The 17,503-nt window shown below is 46.2% G+C and overlaps 2 protein-coding genes across 2 annotated transcripts in view; both read right to left on the bottom strand.

Annotated features, from left to right (window-relative positions):
• LOC119455645 (glutamate carboxypeptidase 2) overlaps positions 1–1,178 on the bottom strand; it is a 66,593-nt gene extending 65,415 nt beyond the window's left edge. Inside the window, exon 1 of the mRNA XM_049667164.1 lies at positions 1,050–1,178. Within this exon, the coding sequence (XP_049523121.1) occupies positions 1,050–1,178 (129 nt within the window). The remainder of the gene's footprint in view (positions 1–1,049) is intronic.
• Positions 1,179–14,470: 13,292 nt separating this feature from the next.
• Positions 14,471–17,503, bottom strand: part of LOC119435956 (ribosome biogenesis protein bop1-A-like) — a 55,434-nt gene continuing 52,401 nt past the window's right edge. Inside the window, exon 17 of the mRNA XM_037702668.2 lies at positions 14,471–14,677. Within this exon, the coding sequence (XP_037558596.1) occupies positions 14,524–14,677 (154 nt within the window). The 3' untranslated portion in view covers positions 14,471–14,523. The remainder of the gene's footprint in view (positions 14,678–17,503) is intronic.

Raw genomic sequence — 17,503 nt, 5'->3', positions numbered from 1 at the left:
TGAGTCGGCGCCAGTTGATCGGCGTTTCTGCCGGAGGCAACGGCCTAGCTTGCACACAAATGTCACAATTGCGGCTCAAGTGTTCAATTTCCTGGTCTAGTCCAGGCCACCACATACTTGTTCGCATGACCGCTTTCATAGACGAGACTCCCTGGTGTGTCTCGTGCAGCATCTGCAGCATTCTGTCACGCACCGCTTCCGGAATGACCACTCTATGGCCCCAAAAGATGCCGTGTGCTAGTCAACTCAAGTTTCCTTGCCACGTACGCTCGCAAGCACAGTTCCACGTGTTATTTTTTCTTGCGGCCAACCCTTCAGTATGAACGACTTCACGATTCGCAATACCTTGTCGGCTTCCGTCAGACGGCGGAGCTCGTGTGACGTCACAGGTGTCTCGTCAAGTTGACGCAAAGAGTGCACGTATTCTGAAGTTTCTTCAGGGGCATCGTCAGGAGTCGGGAGTGGAAGCCTACTGAGGGCGTCGGCATTTTGGTTGTCTCCTCCGGGCTTGTGCTCGATCTTGTATTGGTACGCTCCCAAAAGCAAAAACCAACGCTGGATGCGAGCTGCTGCCATGACAGGTGTAGGTCGGTCTTCGCGGAATAAGCCAACCAACGGCTTATGATCCGTCACAAGTACGAGGACAAGTACGCCCCAATAGGTAATCCCGGAACTTGCTTACGCCGAACACCAATGCTAAAGCCTCCCGCTCGAGCTGCGAATAATTTCGTTCGGTCTGGGTCAGTGTTCGCGAACGAAACCCTATAGGCTTGACGCCGGCAACTCGATGGGAAAGGACCGCTCCTATGCCATGCGGAGATGCGTCGCACTCGAGGCGCAGCGACTTGCTCGGATCAAAATGAGTGAGCATTTTGGCATGTCGAAGGGCTTCCTTAGATCGGTCAAATGACTGTTGCTGCTCCGATGACCATTTCCAACGGCAATCCTTCAGAAGGTCATACAACGGAGCAAGTATCGTTGCCATGCTCGGAAGGAACTTGCTACAATAAGTGAGCACTGAGACCAATGTAAGAACGCAGCTCGCTTACGTTCTTCGGGCTTGGTGCCTTCATCACCGCTTCCAGTTTCTTCTCCAGCGGATGAAGTCCGTCGCTGGTGATCTTGTGTCCCAGGTACGATACTTCCGACTTCCTGAAGGAACACTTATCCTTACGCATTTTGACGCCACATTACCGGAACCGTTGGAGTACTGCCTTAAGATAGCTTCCACTGTCGCCTTTCCTTTCTGCCACCAGGCCGTCGTCCAAATATGCTTGCACGCCAGTTACACCACGCAGCATATTTTCCATGGTGCGCTGGAAGATGGCTGGTGCGGACGACACTCCAAAGGGTAGGCGGTTGAAGCAGAACAACCCCTCGTGGGTACTGATGGTAGTCAACTTCTTTGACTCCTCATCCAAAAGAATCTGGTTATAGGCGTCGCGTAAGTCTAGGGTGCTGTAGACAGCTCCGATGTGCAGTGCTGCGAAAATATCATCGATGACGGGAAGTGGATACTGCTCAGTGACGCATGCTGCGTTCACGGTTAGCTTGTAGTCGCCACAGATCCTGACAGATCCTTCTTCAGCACTGGCACAATCGGCGTAGCCCATTCCCAGTGAGCGACAGGAGACAGCACGCCTGACTTCACTAGCCTTTCTAGCTCTTCAGTCACCTTGTCTCGCATTGCGTCTTATAAGACAGTGGTCTCGCCTTGAAAAACTTCGGAATCGCTCCTTTCACGTAGAGGTGAACGGGAGGAACCTTGAACAGGCCTAGTTCTGACTCGAAGACGTCTTGGTACTCCGACAAAATTTCTTCGAGCGTCTTGTCATCTCCTCTGCTGGTACTGCTGAGGCTCAAGACTGTAGCACCCAGGTTGTTCAGGGCACGGATGAGGTCGCGACCGCATAAACATGGCCCTGAATGACGAATTACAGTCATAATGGTAGTCAGAGTCTTGCCCTCGTAGAAAACTGGAAGTGTAAGCTTACCAGCGATAGGCAGCGGTCCCAGGTAGCAGGACAACCTCAGGTTGGTCTTCTCAATTTGAGGCCACTTAGCACGGTGCATTTGGTAGACGTGCCAGGGTATGACGCATACCGGTGACCCGGTGTCTATTTCCATGACAAGGTCGACGCCTCCGCAGCAAAACTTGCGCCGCACGGGACCTACGATTTCGTTGCTCGACACCGACGCTTGGTTTTCGCTGATGGTGAACAGTTGAGATGAACGCGCCTCGTTTCCTTCGGGGCTTCCAGTTAAAGCAAAGGTGTTCTGTTTCTTGCCTTTTTCCCCTGCAGGCTACGGATATATGCCCTTGTTTTTTTCCGCACTTGAAGCACTTCGCAGTTTTGAACTTGCATGCTTGTTCCGAGTGGGTTTTGCTTCCGCATCTTCCACACTCATTACTTTCTTGCCTGCTTGTGCTTCGTGCTGGTAGCCTGTCCATCAGCTCATGCAGTCCTGGTTCAGTCTTCACGTCGACGTTATTCATGAGCTCGATGCCTTGACCCGCAGCTTCTGCTGCCAGCACCATGCTCTCGGCTTCCTCCAAGGTCAAGCTCGAACGGGAAAGCAGTGCCTTCTGCAACTCTGTGCTTCGGATTCCGCATACTACTTGTCCCTCAGCATTCGGTCCAACATGTCACCAAAGTTGCATTTGTCGGCGAGTCGTCGTTGGTTGACGATAAACTGCTGGACTGATTCATCTTTTTGGACACGGGTAAAAAACCTGAAGCTCTTTGCAATCTCGTTGGGCCTCGGGTCGTAGAAGCCTTCCAGAATTTCCACCGCTTCCTTGTAGGTGAGTTGGTTCACCTTACGAGGAGCGCACCGCCCACTGAGGACGTCAATTGACCTTGTACCAAGAGCCGAGACAAGAAGCGCTCTCTTCTGTGCATCTTCGGTGATGTCGTTCCCTTCGAAATAGGACTCAATGCGAATGACGTACGAAGTCCACTTGTCCTTGCCGTCGTCAAACGGTGGTACTTGGTACGACATTGCACCATCAACGAAGCACTTGCTCTTCAATACGTGGGTAGGTTTCTCGTCGCCATTGCTACAACGTGCCGGGGACGGAGCGTAGCATCCGAGGCACACACCAGACGAAGGTTGCCAGAACAAGAACGGTTTATTTCGTAGCGGCTATCTTTTTATAGCCGCCAGTCAAACCAAACAAGTAAAACCAGGTACAAATCAGTGCACAAGTAAACAAGCGCTATCACAGCACCACGCGAAGCCATGCACGCGCACGCGCAGCGCAATCTACTTTGCAGCAGATGGCGTGAAAGCAAGATGAACCTCATCTACAAAGGCAAAGGAGATAAGGATAAGACAAGGTCGTACAGGGCAGTTACAGTAACGTCGGTGATAAAATTGCCCGCCAATCCACCCTGTGAAGGTGGTTGGAAAGCGAAGCTTTTTACGCCACCCTCACGGTGACTGCGGCGCACTTGATATTTCACACTACAACGTAGCTTTAACCACGGCCTTTATTATTATTTACTTCACAACAATGTTCACTACTGCTTTATGATCGGTGTGATATACACTACTAGACTACCCCATAGTGGTGTAGTCTAGAAAATGAACCGAAGCAGTTACTAGGCTGGAAGGGTTTCGAATGACGTCAACCCTCTTTCAAGCAGCTGCATAAGCTTTGCAACAGCTGCAATCTAATCTTACCGACCGCGCCGAGCCTGTTTCCGTTGTTTGCCCGCAGCCCTTATCATCCATCATGTTGGCTCATCACTTTGAAGCTTGTTTTTGTGGTTTTTCTTGCGAAAACGAGTGCTTAGTTGTACGCTGAATGCCTGAATTCAAGTAAGCTATACTGCTATACCTGCAATTGTTAGCGGTTCGTCGGGATCGTTTTTTGCTTACAACGACGGACACGACGGAACCCTTGGCTGGTAGAGGTACAAAGCTTCGCTTTAATATAGAATGGCAAAGCAAGTCACAAAATTAGAACTGTCTAAGTGGGTGGAGAAAAACGATTAGGGGACCTACAGAATGGGTTCAGGCCAGGCAGACGCTTAGAGAATAATATGTTTGTACTAACTCAGTGCATAGAGGTTTCAGCAGCTCAGAAAAGACCTTTATCCATAGCTTTTCTAGATATTAAAGGAGCTTATGACAACGTAGACAGGGAATTGTTAGGGGATATTCTTAAGCACTAAGGCATAGATGACGATTTCGTGGAGCTGCAGAGGGAGATATATAGAGACAACCGAGTACAAGTTGTATGGGAAGGTCGAAAAGGTAATGAAATGGTGGAAATTCACCAAGGATTGAAGCAAGGATGTCCTCTGTCTCCAGCGTTGTTCACGCTTTACGTTAAGGGTATAGAAAGACGACTGGAAATAAGCGACATTTATCCTACATGCATAATGGACAAATGGTGCAACAGAGGGTCCCTGTACTCATGTACGCAGACGACATTGTACACATAAACGAAGGAAAGAATTACTCAAGCAACCACCAAGATAATCTGAAAGGAGAAGCGGAATGCAGCAATAATGAAACACAGAACACTGTGGTGCCACAATAAGTATGAGGTGGTGCGTGGAATCTGGAAAGGAGTAATGGTGCCTGCGCCAACGTTCGCAAATGCCATTCTATGCTTAAAATCGAATATCTTGTCGGGTTTTTTTTTTTTATTTGCGATACTGCCAGTCTCAGTGAGACCAAAGCAGGTGGGCATTGTATTAGACAGTTTTCAAGAGAAACAAACAGGTTGGAAGTTAACCAATGCTGCGTCCGGAATCGGCCGGGCGCATTCTTTGATTGTTTCCCATCGAGGCAGGGCTTTTCATCGGCGTCGCCCAGACGGCGACAGTGCCCGACACCGACGAGACGGGCAGACAATTTAAGCGCCCCAACTCGGCAGTGCGCATTCTTTGGGTGCTTCCCCCGATGCCACCCCTTCATCAGCGGCCTACCTGGCGACGCGGCTCGACACCGGCAGTGACGCGAGGACAAATAAGCTCACTTAGAAGCGACCGACCACAACCGCCACCCTTCGTTAGAAGCGGGGATTAGTGCGAAGGCCATTCTCCCGACCCTGGCAAGATGACCGTCAGAGGGCAAGAAACTAAGCCACCGACTTTCGTGGAAGGAGTGTGATCCCCCTGCTTTCCGGATTGCCTCGTCCTTGCTTCGAAGGTGCAACATTAGAGGCGGAGTTCAGTGAACAATACGATCCTTCTGATTGGCCACATCAAGGTCATCTGATTCCCTAGTCGACCCGACTAGGGAAGACGAATGTTTTATAAGGAGAAACCTTGCGTGCAGAGGTGTGTCCTGGCGTGTTCTGAAATGTGCTCAGACATGTAGTGAGCTGAGACTTTCAAAGTGCTCTCCCATAGAGTGGACTTCCATATTTGTAGCCACTGTAAATATGTAGAATAAACCCTTTTTCTATCGATCTTACTCCCGGGCGTACTCATCCCTTTGGCTGATGGATCACCGGCCTAAACGCTACCCTAGTCCCAACACCAAAGATCAGTAGGCCGGTTGGTATTGGGAGCCCACGGCAATACCACAAATGAGGCAGTGCAGGGTGACATGGGTTGGGCCTCTTTTTAAGTCAGAGGAGCACGGAGCCAAATTAGATTTAAAGAAAGGCTCAGGAACATGGATGAAATTAAATGGGCGGCTAAAGTGCACAAGTATCTGTACATGAAAAGCGTGGACACAGAGTGGAGGAAGAGGTCAAGGAAGTTAGCAACCAAGTACAGGATAATTGAAACTGTAAATATAGACAACCAGGAGTCATCAGAAAGAAAGTGAGAGAAACAGAGACCGTGAATTGGATGCAAAGAATAGAAACAAAAAGGACCATGGAGATTTACAAGAATGAGAAGAAATTAGAAGGGAAAAGCTGTACGATAGCACAAAGGGCAGTGCCTTGCTATTTGAAGCTCGAGCCGGTTGTCTAAGGACCAAAACATACCGGAGCAAATATTCGGAACTACATGAGGCATGTGTATACTGCAGTAAAGATCCAGAGACCACTCAGCACATCCTATATATACAGGGTGTTTCATTTTAGCTGCACCAAATTTTTAAAATTTGCCTGTGGCAGATAGCACAATTATAATCCTTGATCTAAACTACTCGATGAGGCGGCCATTACTTCCACGAGAAATCAAAACGCCTAATTGATTAATTAGCATAATTACGCTAGTTAACTTTTTAATTAATGATTTTACGGCACATCTTTCAATCTACGAATTATAGCCGCTGAGTTCGCAAGGCGTATCCACTTGGAACGAATTCTCGGGACTGAACCAGTTTCGAGATATTAATTTTCAATGTGTCCGACGAAATGCATGGGCGTTCCAGTTAACTTTGTGCTTCAATGCATAAAACAGCGTTTTCCTCAAAAAGTTAACTGGAACGCCCATACATTTCGTCGGACACGTTAAAAATTAATATCTCGAAACTGGTTCAGTCCTGAGAATTCGTTCCAAGTGGATACGCCTTGCGAACTCAGCGGCTATAATTCGTAGATTGAAAGATGTGCCGTAAAATCATTAATTAAAAAGTTAACTAGCGTAATTATGCTAATTAATCAATTAGGCGTTTTGATTTCTCGTGGAAGTAATGGCCGCCTCATCGCGTAGTTTAGATCAAGGATCATAATTGTGCTATCTGCCACAGGCTATTTTTAAAGATTTGGTGCAACTAAAATGAAACACCCTGTATAATGGAATGCGACGGGATCCACTCAGCGAGAACCGTAGGTAACGTGCAACTCACAGAAGCGCTTGGGTTTAAAGTGGAAGGAAACATCAACAGATCAGCCATAGAGATAAGCAAGAGACGATTAGAGTACTGGTCAAAAAGAAAAAAAAAAAAACGGAAAAAAAAAACGATACGACCTGAGCTCTTAAAATCATAGGTAACGGTACAAGGTAAATTTTTGAAAAAGAAAAAGAATAATGAGAGGTATACGAAAATATTAGATAAAGAACATGTATAGTATACCTGATTAAATCAAGCAGGCTAGGTGACTATTTGTCGCCGCCCCGTTTCAAAGGGGATGCCAATAAATCATCATCGTCACCGCAATAGATCTAGAGTCAGCAATAGAGATTAGTAAAAGGCGATTAGAAGTTTGGTGGCAAAAATGTAGGGAGATCATAAACGGAGGCGTACAATGACAGTTCCCAATGGTGGTTCGGAAGATTTGATGCTGGGAATTCTGTGGGTTTTCCGCGCGTAACTACCTAAGAGGAAAAAAAACGAAATCGGGAAAGAAACATTTTGTGATAACTCAAAGGGAAGCTCCTTACTTTTCGAAGCGCGATCAGGGCCGGTATTTTGTAGCGATGCCTTTACTATGCTAATGCCTTTTCGCGCTTGGTCAGTGGTCAGAGCGACGGTCCGCTCACGTTATCAACGGGATCAGCCGGCCGTGAGCGGTGGATGATAAGACTATACTGCCGGTGTATAGTACAGAATAAAGCATAACGCTTCGCTGCAAAATACCGGCCCAGAATGCCTTAGAACGCGTACTTATAAAGCGAGGTACAACAAGGAAGAAGAGGCATCAGATTGCTGTGGTAAAGCTAGGGAAACGATGGATCATGTTTTATTAGAGTGTGAAGATATCTGCCCAGCGGTCGGTATTCGCAATGCACACGGACTACAGGTGGCGCGCGAGGCGATCCATGATGGCGGACCGAGAGAGTATCAGAATAGGCGACTGCGCGTCCGTGTGGTAGCACGCCGGGCTTTTTCTCATTATTCTCGTCGCACGCCGAGTGTATTCTTATTTTTCAGATTTTATTCTCATCGGCTGCGGAATGCCGCTGCATAACCAAAAGCGTGCATAACGAGAAGTGCGTGCGTGCTTGTTATTTTACGGCGAATGACGCCCTTAACATTTCTGAATGATGCATGCGACGCGAAGCGTATCTAGAACGAACGCTATGTCTGGAGTGCAGCGTTTTCGGTTTAAGTAAGAAAACGTACACAGATCATGGAACGACAGAGATGCTGAGCTAGTTGGTAAAGATTCATAATGCAAAATAGGTAAGGCGTGCAGACACGGACACAAGAAAAGTGGACAACGCAAACGGCGTTTGTGTTGTCCACTTCTCTTGTGTCTGTGTCTGCACGCCGATCTGCTTTTTTTTTTTGCATCAATTTTGCTTTCCAATTAATCAAAAAAAAAATATCAGTGCAAGCAAATATACCACAGAGCTAGCTATCGGCACGAAGCTCCGAACCTACTTACACTCCGTCAGTTACCCTCGAAAACCAGTCACCAGCTGCCTAAATGGCTCTACAAATAATCAACTGTTGCGGGAGCGTTTGGGCAGCCTTATTTACAAATATTCAGCTGTAGCAGTAGCGTTCGGACGTAGTAAGGCATAGGCGCGAACTTGTTAGCTTGTCTTTTCGTGCCGCATTGAAAGTGCCGTTCATGTAAGCTACAACTACCACATCGTAAAAGCGTAATATTTATGCTTTCGTGAACAATGTCAACGATTAGCATTCTGCTAACCGATGTTGCTCCAGGAGAAGTCTTCGGCGACGAAGTGTGCGCTACAAACTTTCATTGGCGGAGTCACAGGCTTGCCGATCCGCAGCTTCACCGCCGACTTCGTTTTAAGATTCGCGTCCAGCGGAAACAAATCAAGGCTTATCTCATACTTCACCGCTCGGTTGGTGCACTGAAGTACGCAACACTTTTTTTTTCTTCCATAGCGTATGCAGAAGCTGTTAAGCAAACAGAACGCGCCCGCGCATAGAGAGCCACACGGTAAGACTGTGCCATTGACTGTGCGGATACTCTTTGAAATATTTCTCTCACTGGCCTCTACGCGGCGCGACCGTCTGTGTGCATTTAGGGTGCCTCGATGCCAGCGCCGCCGTTCAGGGTGGTGCCAACCTTTGACCGCACCCGCGCCGCCGCTTTCTCGCTGCGACGCCATTTTGAGTCACAGCGAGCGGTCGCGAGTGCTTGGTGCCGGTGCTTAGTTCGAGACACAGTGCGCGCGGATGCTTCGCTGACGCTTCTACTTGCTGGACAGTGTTCAGCCGCATGAATGACAAGCTTGTCAAGTGCATCGAGTCGACATGACGGGCTGTTGTGTTCCCAAGTGCACCGGATCGACGCGTAAAGGGCTTCGTTGTTTACGCTTCCCCCGGGACCCAGAGCGAAGGAAGAGATGGGAAGCCCAAGTAAATCGGTATCACTGGAAGGCAACGGATAGCTCCTACATTTGCGAGGTAAGTGTCAAGAAAGTTTAGACTATCGCATCGTGTTTTTCATAAATAAGAAAGTATTCTCTGATCCTCACTCACGTACCTACGTTCGCTCACGAATTAAGCACTGCACCGATGCTGAGTAGCCTATGGTTTGCGAGCGCGCGTCGCATAGGATTTTGCCGTTTTGATCGGCGCAGTCTATGCGAGCAGTACCCTTATTTTAAGAACTGACGAAAATGCTTCGCCGCGAAATAGCCTTACATTAGCTACAAATCTTCATGTAAACCACCTATTTTACTTTTTCACGGGAACCACACATCGTGTGTCTCTTGTTTCTTTTTTTCTTTTCCCTCAGTTTCTTTTTTCGCTACTGGTTATTTGGGACTAAAGAACGCAGTGCTTCGTCTGGGGAGAGCGGCTGTTTTGTACGTGGTAAGCGATCGAAACATTGTGATTTTCTCTGATTTCTCAGGAGATATCTTGCGGACCTCAGGGTGTTACGTTACATAGCTGATTTTTTAGACTTGTACATATTTGTAGCGTGGTGATCGTAAGCCGATGGTCATTCGTGCTCATTCCCGATCGTAGTGGGTACTGTGACGGTCTTTAAATGCCTGTGCACGGTATGCCCAGGTGTAGTAGAGTTAAGGGGTATCATGGGACCAAATGTTTCGGCGCTTTCTGGCGTGGTGTCTGTTGCAGCCTGTGCATTTCTTCGAAACGTGTGAAGCGAGGTAATACAGCATTGCTTCTGCTAAAATTTATTTTTAAGCACTGTAATGGGTTCTCTGTATTTACAAGGCAACTTTTCATATCAATAATCACTTTTGTTGTTTTACCTGTACATAGAAACACTTTGAAGAGGACCAGTACGAGGGAAATCGACAGGATGGGCGCCGTCTGTTAAAGTCAACAGCCCTACATCATCATGGACTATATTTTCGAAGTGAAAAACATTTCTAATCTGTATTTGACTGTCTTAGTTTCATTTACGGTTTTTGTACGTGATATGTATGCAGTGTTTATTTTTTCAATGTAGTTATCAATGTTCTAATGGTTATTTATGAAATGTTCTGTACTCGCCATCGATGTGTTTGGCTGATGCGACGTATTCGATGGTAGCTGATGTATGTATTCTGGCTGGATATCTGGCTGGATATCTTGATTAATATTACCCGCGGTTGCGTTTTCTTGTTTGCATTCTTGTTTTCGATTTATATTGTGTGTAATAAGGTTGATGTACTGACTTGAACCCCCCCCCCCCCCATGTAATGAATAAATTAAAAAAAAAAAACTCTCTCTATCCCGAATTGTGTGTCGAGCCTACCTTGCGAATTAATTTTTTTATCTCGTCTTTCAACATAACCTTCAGGCGCCACACAGTACATATAATTTTTCATGTACATAACTCTTTCATGATTGATTGTACTAGACATTATAAGTAAATGTATTTTGTGCATCGTTTGGTTTCTTGTGTGTACTACGCAAGATTGACACAGACAAGTTACGTTACATTTTTCTCTACAGCACTAACTAAACCTTATTTTCACATCGCAGTTATTTTTACACCAGCTTAATCCTGTCAGCACACAGTTTTGTGGGCAAAAAAAGCAAAAATTGCGCGTAGATATCGTCAAATAATTGCAACGAACGCGAAGAGCACGCGCAACGCAAGGGAAACTAACCGCCGTGCGTGAGTGGCTGGCTACGGTAAAGGAGGCGTGACGTGTAAACCAAAATACAACAGCGAAAAAGAAAAACTTCCACACACAGGGGGTCGCAAACCTTATATACCAAGCATCGAAGCGCAAAAAAAAAAAAAAAAAAAAATAGTGCGTATTTTGAACATACACACGGCATATTAAATGCGATTGAATCAGGCAACTTGGGGCATGTTCCCGGCGCCATACATTTACGTCTTCGACCTTCGACGAGTTAACGGCTATTGGTTATAAAGATATGCAGATGGGACACCGATAAAAAAATCCTCATCAAGGCAAAGCACTTGGAAGCGCGCCGCGAGTAACACTTTAACAACGCAAGCGTAGCTGAGTCTCAGCTCGTGTGATACAATATGGCGGCGCCAGCGGGGTTGTCTCTACCCTGGACGGCGGCGCTGGGCATTGAGGCACCCTATGTGCATTGCCTCCTTGAACCCCTAACATGTCCGCAATAGATATTAGTAAGAGGCGATTGGAAGTTTGGTGGCAGAAAAGTAGGGAGATCACAAACAACGGAGGCGTTCGAAAACAGCTCCCAATAGTGGTTCACAAAATTTGATACTAGGAATTCTGTTTCCTTTTTTTAAAGATAGATAGGACATTACGGAAAACAATAACGAGAGCTTGGTGGCGCAACCCACCACCCTGTTTCAAAGGGGACGCTCATAGCATCCATCCATCCACCGCTGCAGCGGCGGCGCCGGCCGTGCGGGGGAAATAAAAGAACCAGAAAGCTCGCCTTCGCCGCAAGCGTTTCCCGGTAAAGATTGCGGTTGCATAAGCTGCAATTGCCGGGAAGTGGCCACTGGGTGGCCGGCCTTTATATAGCGCCGCGCGACGCGGCGCTGCCAGTCGGTGCGGTGATTTCAGCGAGTTCTGTCGTGCGCTCCGATGGACGAACCTTCGACTACTCAGTCAGTAGCTGTGGCCGGCTCCTTTGGACGTCCACGCAAGTACGAGAACGAGACCTAGGCGTCATCGGTGGGACGCCGCCATGCTTTCGCATTCATTCACGTAGGTATACCTAAGTGCCCTTGATTTCAGGAGAAATACAACTCAGTAGTGGCAAGGAAGACAAGAGAACACTTTACTGTCGCTCAGTGGATTGCTGAGGAGGTGGCCTCAGTCCAGGCCGCGACTGTCAGCGTGCTTGATGGTGGATAAGATGTAAGCTGGCCGGTATTGACTGTTCCTGGAGTATGGTGGCTGTAGTCAGCCACCCAGGGTTTGGTGGTAGGGATATAGATGCGTGATAAGGCAGTGTAGGAGGGGGTATATCTACATGATGGGCGTTGGGGTGGTCCCTGCAGAGCTGCGAGACCTCGGAGAAGGTGAATGGTGTCTGTTCGTGATTTGCGGATGATGGTGCCTTGTTGTCAGGTGCAGGTGTAGGGCAAGGAATAAGCAGCGCAAGTGCTTGTATGGCTCGAGGGTAGGTGAGGCTGTGGGGCTTGTCTAGGTAGATTCAGGGATGACGGGAGCCCCAGAAATGAGTCTCAGGCAAGCAGGTTATTCCTTTCATTACCCGGCATACCCTGGTGACCTGGGATCCAGATGATTTCAACAGGCGAGTGTAGGTCGCATTGTATTTGTTGAGTGATGTCGTGTGGGAGCAAATTATGTATCAGGCGCCGGCAAGTGGCCATGGAGTCCATGAATATGAAGGAGTAAGACGTAGTGGAAGCTGAGGGAGCGTGGGTGATGGTCACTGCTATGGAGTGTAATTTCGCGGTGCATATGTCCATGGGGAGGAAGAATGGCTGTGTGAATAGTATGCGAATGTTGATATGTGACAGCTATGACTGTATGTGTCCCAGACGTGCTGGCATCTGTGTAAAGGTAAAATCGGTGTAGATTGCGGGCAGTGTAGCGGATGCAGTATGCAGTGCGTTGGGTGCGTGTTTAGCCCCAGAGCAGGTAACCATGCATTCTTGAACTGCAAGTACACCGTGACCCACACACTCTCCCCTTTCATTCTGTTCACGCTTTATGCTGCTCACACGGACTGAGTTGGTCTAACAGACTAGCGCACCAAGTCAATCCAAGGAAAGGCTATACAATTTCACCGTCGAATGAACGGACATTGCTTCCATAATGCTGTTTACAAATACTGCTCTCAACACCAGACGGCCCGAACAGCTGAGCATAGAACGGTCAAATGTTGGGATAATTGATGATTAGGCAGAGTTCTCAGAGCTGCACTGGACCTGATACACAGCCGGAACCTCTTTCGCGCATATGATTCACCCATGTAACTGCTCTTAAACTGATTTAATAAGCGGGGAAGTGTGAAATTTGAGGGAAATACATTTGCCCTAGGCGGCAATAAAAATTCATGAGAAGCACTCAAGCCTAGGCATACTGTTAAATTAGCGGTATTTAAAAAATCTTTTTTCCCCCCTCGATTTTCTTTAAAATTTTCCGAATTATGACCATCGCCTTGAGTGAATGTAATTTGGAAAAGCACGTTGCATCCTTTCTTTTGTTTCGAAATGACAAAGTGAGAAATGTGACCGAATAAACGGTAACATCGCTGCGACATACAGGGTCCGAGGTGCTCGTGCATGATTGCAGGTTCCTTTCTTTTGCGACATGAAAATGCTCCAAAATGGTTTGGAAAGTGAGGATTGACAAAAAAGGAAATTTGGGGGTAAAACAAATACACAAGGGATGATCACAGGACACGGAAAGTGCAGCCAAATGGTCATGTGAGGGACGCCCGCAGGACGTATTTGACACATCTGTAGGAGATCCATGTCCTGGCAGTGGATGTCCAAAGGATATCCATAGGACTATGGACATCATTGTTGTCACTGGGTATCCTGCCAAATGTAGCAGCGGTTTGTTTGGATGTTTTTCCTGCCTCCTGAGCCACAAGCTAATTTGGTCGATTCTGTCGGCCCCTTCAAAGTCGAATAAACAGAAGTTGATTGCAAGTTCATTCAAGAACATTGACAGCTACATTTCCATTCTTCTCATGCTATCAAAGGTGCCATGTGCAAACCAGAAAATTAGGCAAGGAGAATCGTTTCACTTTTTCCTCTGAAGTAGAACACTTTGTGCTAATATGAAAGGGATCACTTATGTTCAAACAGCAATTATTTGCAAACGTGTAACTTAGAACAACACTCACTGCTGTTTGTAAATAGGTGTACCTTGTTTTTATTTCAACACAAGAACAAGGAAAATCACAGGCTCCAACATAGACCAGAGGCTGTATTATTCACAGGCAATCACTTTCGGGAATATACCTTTGCTTTCGCGCTGGTCGCTTTGGCGTCTGCGGGTAACAGCGTTCCTGGCACAATGTCAAACAAGCTCTCTTAGCACAGTGCAAGGGTCGCTGTCATCCGTAGATGCCGACATGTCTGGCAAGTGAAAGTACCCTTAAAAGTGATCGCCCTGGAATACTGCCCTAGATGTTCGATTTCATACTGGTGCACCATGTCACTTCAGTTGATGCCATCATTGTTCTTTTGATGTGGATAATATAACATACAGACAGACAAGAATTCCACACTTGCTTGCTACTATATACAACCATTTTATTTCTCACAAAGAAATACAGCAATGGCCATCAAGTGAACAGGCGCAATGTCCCATCTGCCCCGGCAGTGAGAACCCATGGCTGATGTGGGTGGAAAGCACAATCAAGAACACCCATGCCCTTCTGAGTTGAGTGACCACGGAGGATCTTGACAGGCACAATCAAAGGGTTCTGCATGAGATCACTGAAAATAAAATGAGGTATCACCTTTAAAACTCACTTTCAGTACATGTCCACAAAAGGCACTCCTTAGCGGTTGCCAACCATAGGGTTCTTTGGCACTGTCTGGAGATAAAGTCAAAGTTTTATGAAACAAAGTAATTTTAATACGGCGTGATAATTTTTAAGTTTTACGAAATTTTTACAGATCACCTGTGGCAGATAACATAATTCTTGTCCTTGAGCTGGATTATTTGAAGAGGCGGACATTAATAGCATCACAACACATATTCAACTAATCGGCAAAAATGTACTAATTAACTTTGAAATTAATAACTTTACAGCACATATAGGAATATGAATTGTAGCCAGTGAGCTTGCAAGATGTATCCACTTGAAATACATTTCCAGTACGACACCAGTGCCGAAATATATTAGAGCGCAGCTCTTAGGCGCCTGTTCCTGTGGCGAGCGTCTGCGTCGTAACCGAGCGAACAAGCACAGCGAAAGATGAAGGCGAACACGAATCCAGCGGGGGATGAAAGATGCGAGGAGGTAAAGCAGAACCATGAGGCGTGAGAACAAAAGCGTAGTGCGGCGACAATGGCTACGAGATGGCACCAGGGTAGCCCGCATCTTCTGGTAGATTTGGAGGCGGTGGCTGCTGTGAATCGCAGCTATGCATTGCCTACGCGTTGGCTCTCGCTATCTCCAGATTAGCAAGGCAGTCGCGCTACACTTCGTTCCATTTGCAACGTGCTGCACGAGACACGCTGTCCATGCCAGCCAATACATCGCGAAATGAAAACATGTATACAGCTGCGCTCAAATTTCGCATTAGTGAGTATTGTAATCGTAAGTGAATTTTTATTTCGCAAGTGTGGGACGAAATACATGGACGTTTTAATTACTTTTGTGCTTAAATACATAAAAGAGCATTTTATTTTAAAAAGTAAGTGGAACAACAGGGCATTTTTATGGCGAGTTCGATGGCGCATATCTCCAAACATGTCATAAATCAGGTAATCGAGAAATCTGCAGAGTACAATCAACCTCTCTATATGGCTTTCATAGAGTATGAAAAGGCATTTGATTCAGTAGAGATACATGCAGTCATAGAGGCATTGCGTAATCAAGGAGTACAAGAGGCATACGTGAATATGTTGGCAAACATCTAGAGAGTCCACAGCTACCTTGGTTCTCCACAAGAAAAGTAGAAAGTTGCCTATCAAGAAAGGAGTCAGGCAAGGAGACACAATCTCTCCAATGCTATTCACTGCATGCTTACAAGAAGTATTCAAGCTCTTAGACCGGGGAGGCTTAGGAGTGAGATCAACGGCGAACACCTTGCAACATTTGGTTTGCAGATGACATTGTCCTGTTTAGCAACACTAGGGATGAATTACAACAAATGATTTAGGACTTTAACCGAGCAAGTGTAAGAGTGGGGATGAAGATTAATATGCAGAAGACAAAGATAACGTTCTATAGAATGGTAACGGAACAAGAATTCAGGATCGCCAGTCAGCCTCTAGAGTCTGTACAGGAGTACACTTATCTAGGTCAATTACTCACAGGGGACCCTGATCATGAGAAGGAAATTTACACAAGAATAAAAATGGGTTGGAGTGAATACGGCAGGCATGTTCAAAGCTTGTGTGTCTGAGGTGAATTTGAACTGTCTCCTGCGAAGACAGCACATCAAGAGGCAGGCACTCAGCTTCTGCTACTGCTCCTAAGCCGGGATGACCTCTTTGGAAGGCCAAGACATACTCGAAAGACCATTGTTTTGTGCAGCAAGTTTTCTCTTACTTGTGGGAGGCAATTTGTGAAAGAATATTTCTTGAACCAGTGGTACATCTAGCTTTGGGCAGGCATTCGAAAGTGCATCTATCTCGATTCCTGCTCAGGTGTTGCCAATAGGTGATGAAACACACCACTCTGGACACTGTTACCACTGAAAATTGTGTCGTATATCCCTAGAATCAGCGCAAAAAAGAAAATGCCTCACGCAGCGACCCATCAGACTGCTCTGAAATACAGTTAGACCTTGATATAACGAAGTCGCTAGAATAGGCAATTTGCTTTGTTACATCAAAATTTTGTTATATATTGAAATTCGACTTTTTATGCAAATAAGTAGTCGCCGATGGACATTTCTTACATGGAAGGGGCTGCAAAATTTAAAAAATTATTTTTTACAAGTGCTAACCCTTTGAACATGGCAAAAAATAATGCCTATGAAGATAAAGATTGCCTCTAGAATCTGTCACTTCCCCAAGATAACTTTGTGTAATCGACTGACCCTTTAGCAAGGTCAAGAATTCCACGACTATTTTCTGTCACTTAGAGATATTGTAACATCGACTTCAACTGAATGTTAAATTGAGAGTTATCTGTATCACATAGGGCGTACCAATGATTCCTACTGTGATAACCGTGGCAGCTTAGAGACAGTGGAGCACATATGTATCACTTGAATGCCCCACATAGTGTGACGGAAGATAGTCTTTTGAGCGCCAAATGGACACAATCTGTCATGATCCACAAACGTTAGCTAGCATCTTGGTTCCAAGGCCTTAACCTTCAGAACAGCGGTGGGTCTTGTATTTATTGTTCCAATACCTACCAGAAATTGGTCTTATTGGAAAGCTTTAAAGATTTGTTATATGATATAGAAATGTCTGAATTCACCCACCATCTCATCTATAAATAACATTATCAGGGTTCACTCATGCATTTTATATTTATTTTTATTCTCTTTCGTTATTTTCCACTCTCCTTCTCCCTATACAGTGTAGCATGTCAGCAGTTGTATACGTGCCGGCAAAAATCTCTTTTCTAATAAAGA

The sequence above is a fragment of the Dermacentor silvarum genome, chromosome 1, assembly GCF_013339745.2.
Source record: "Dermacentor silvarum isolate Dsil-2018 chromosome 1, BIME_Dsil_1.4, whole genome shotgun sequence".
NCBI classification, from domain to species: Eukaryota; Metazoa; Arthropoda; class Arachnida; order Ixodida; family Ixodidae; genus Dermacentor; species Dermacentor silvarum.
This window is presented reverse-complemented; position numbering and strand designations above follow the sequence as displayed.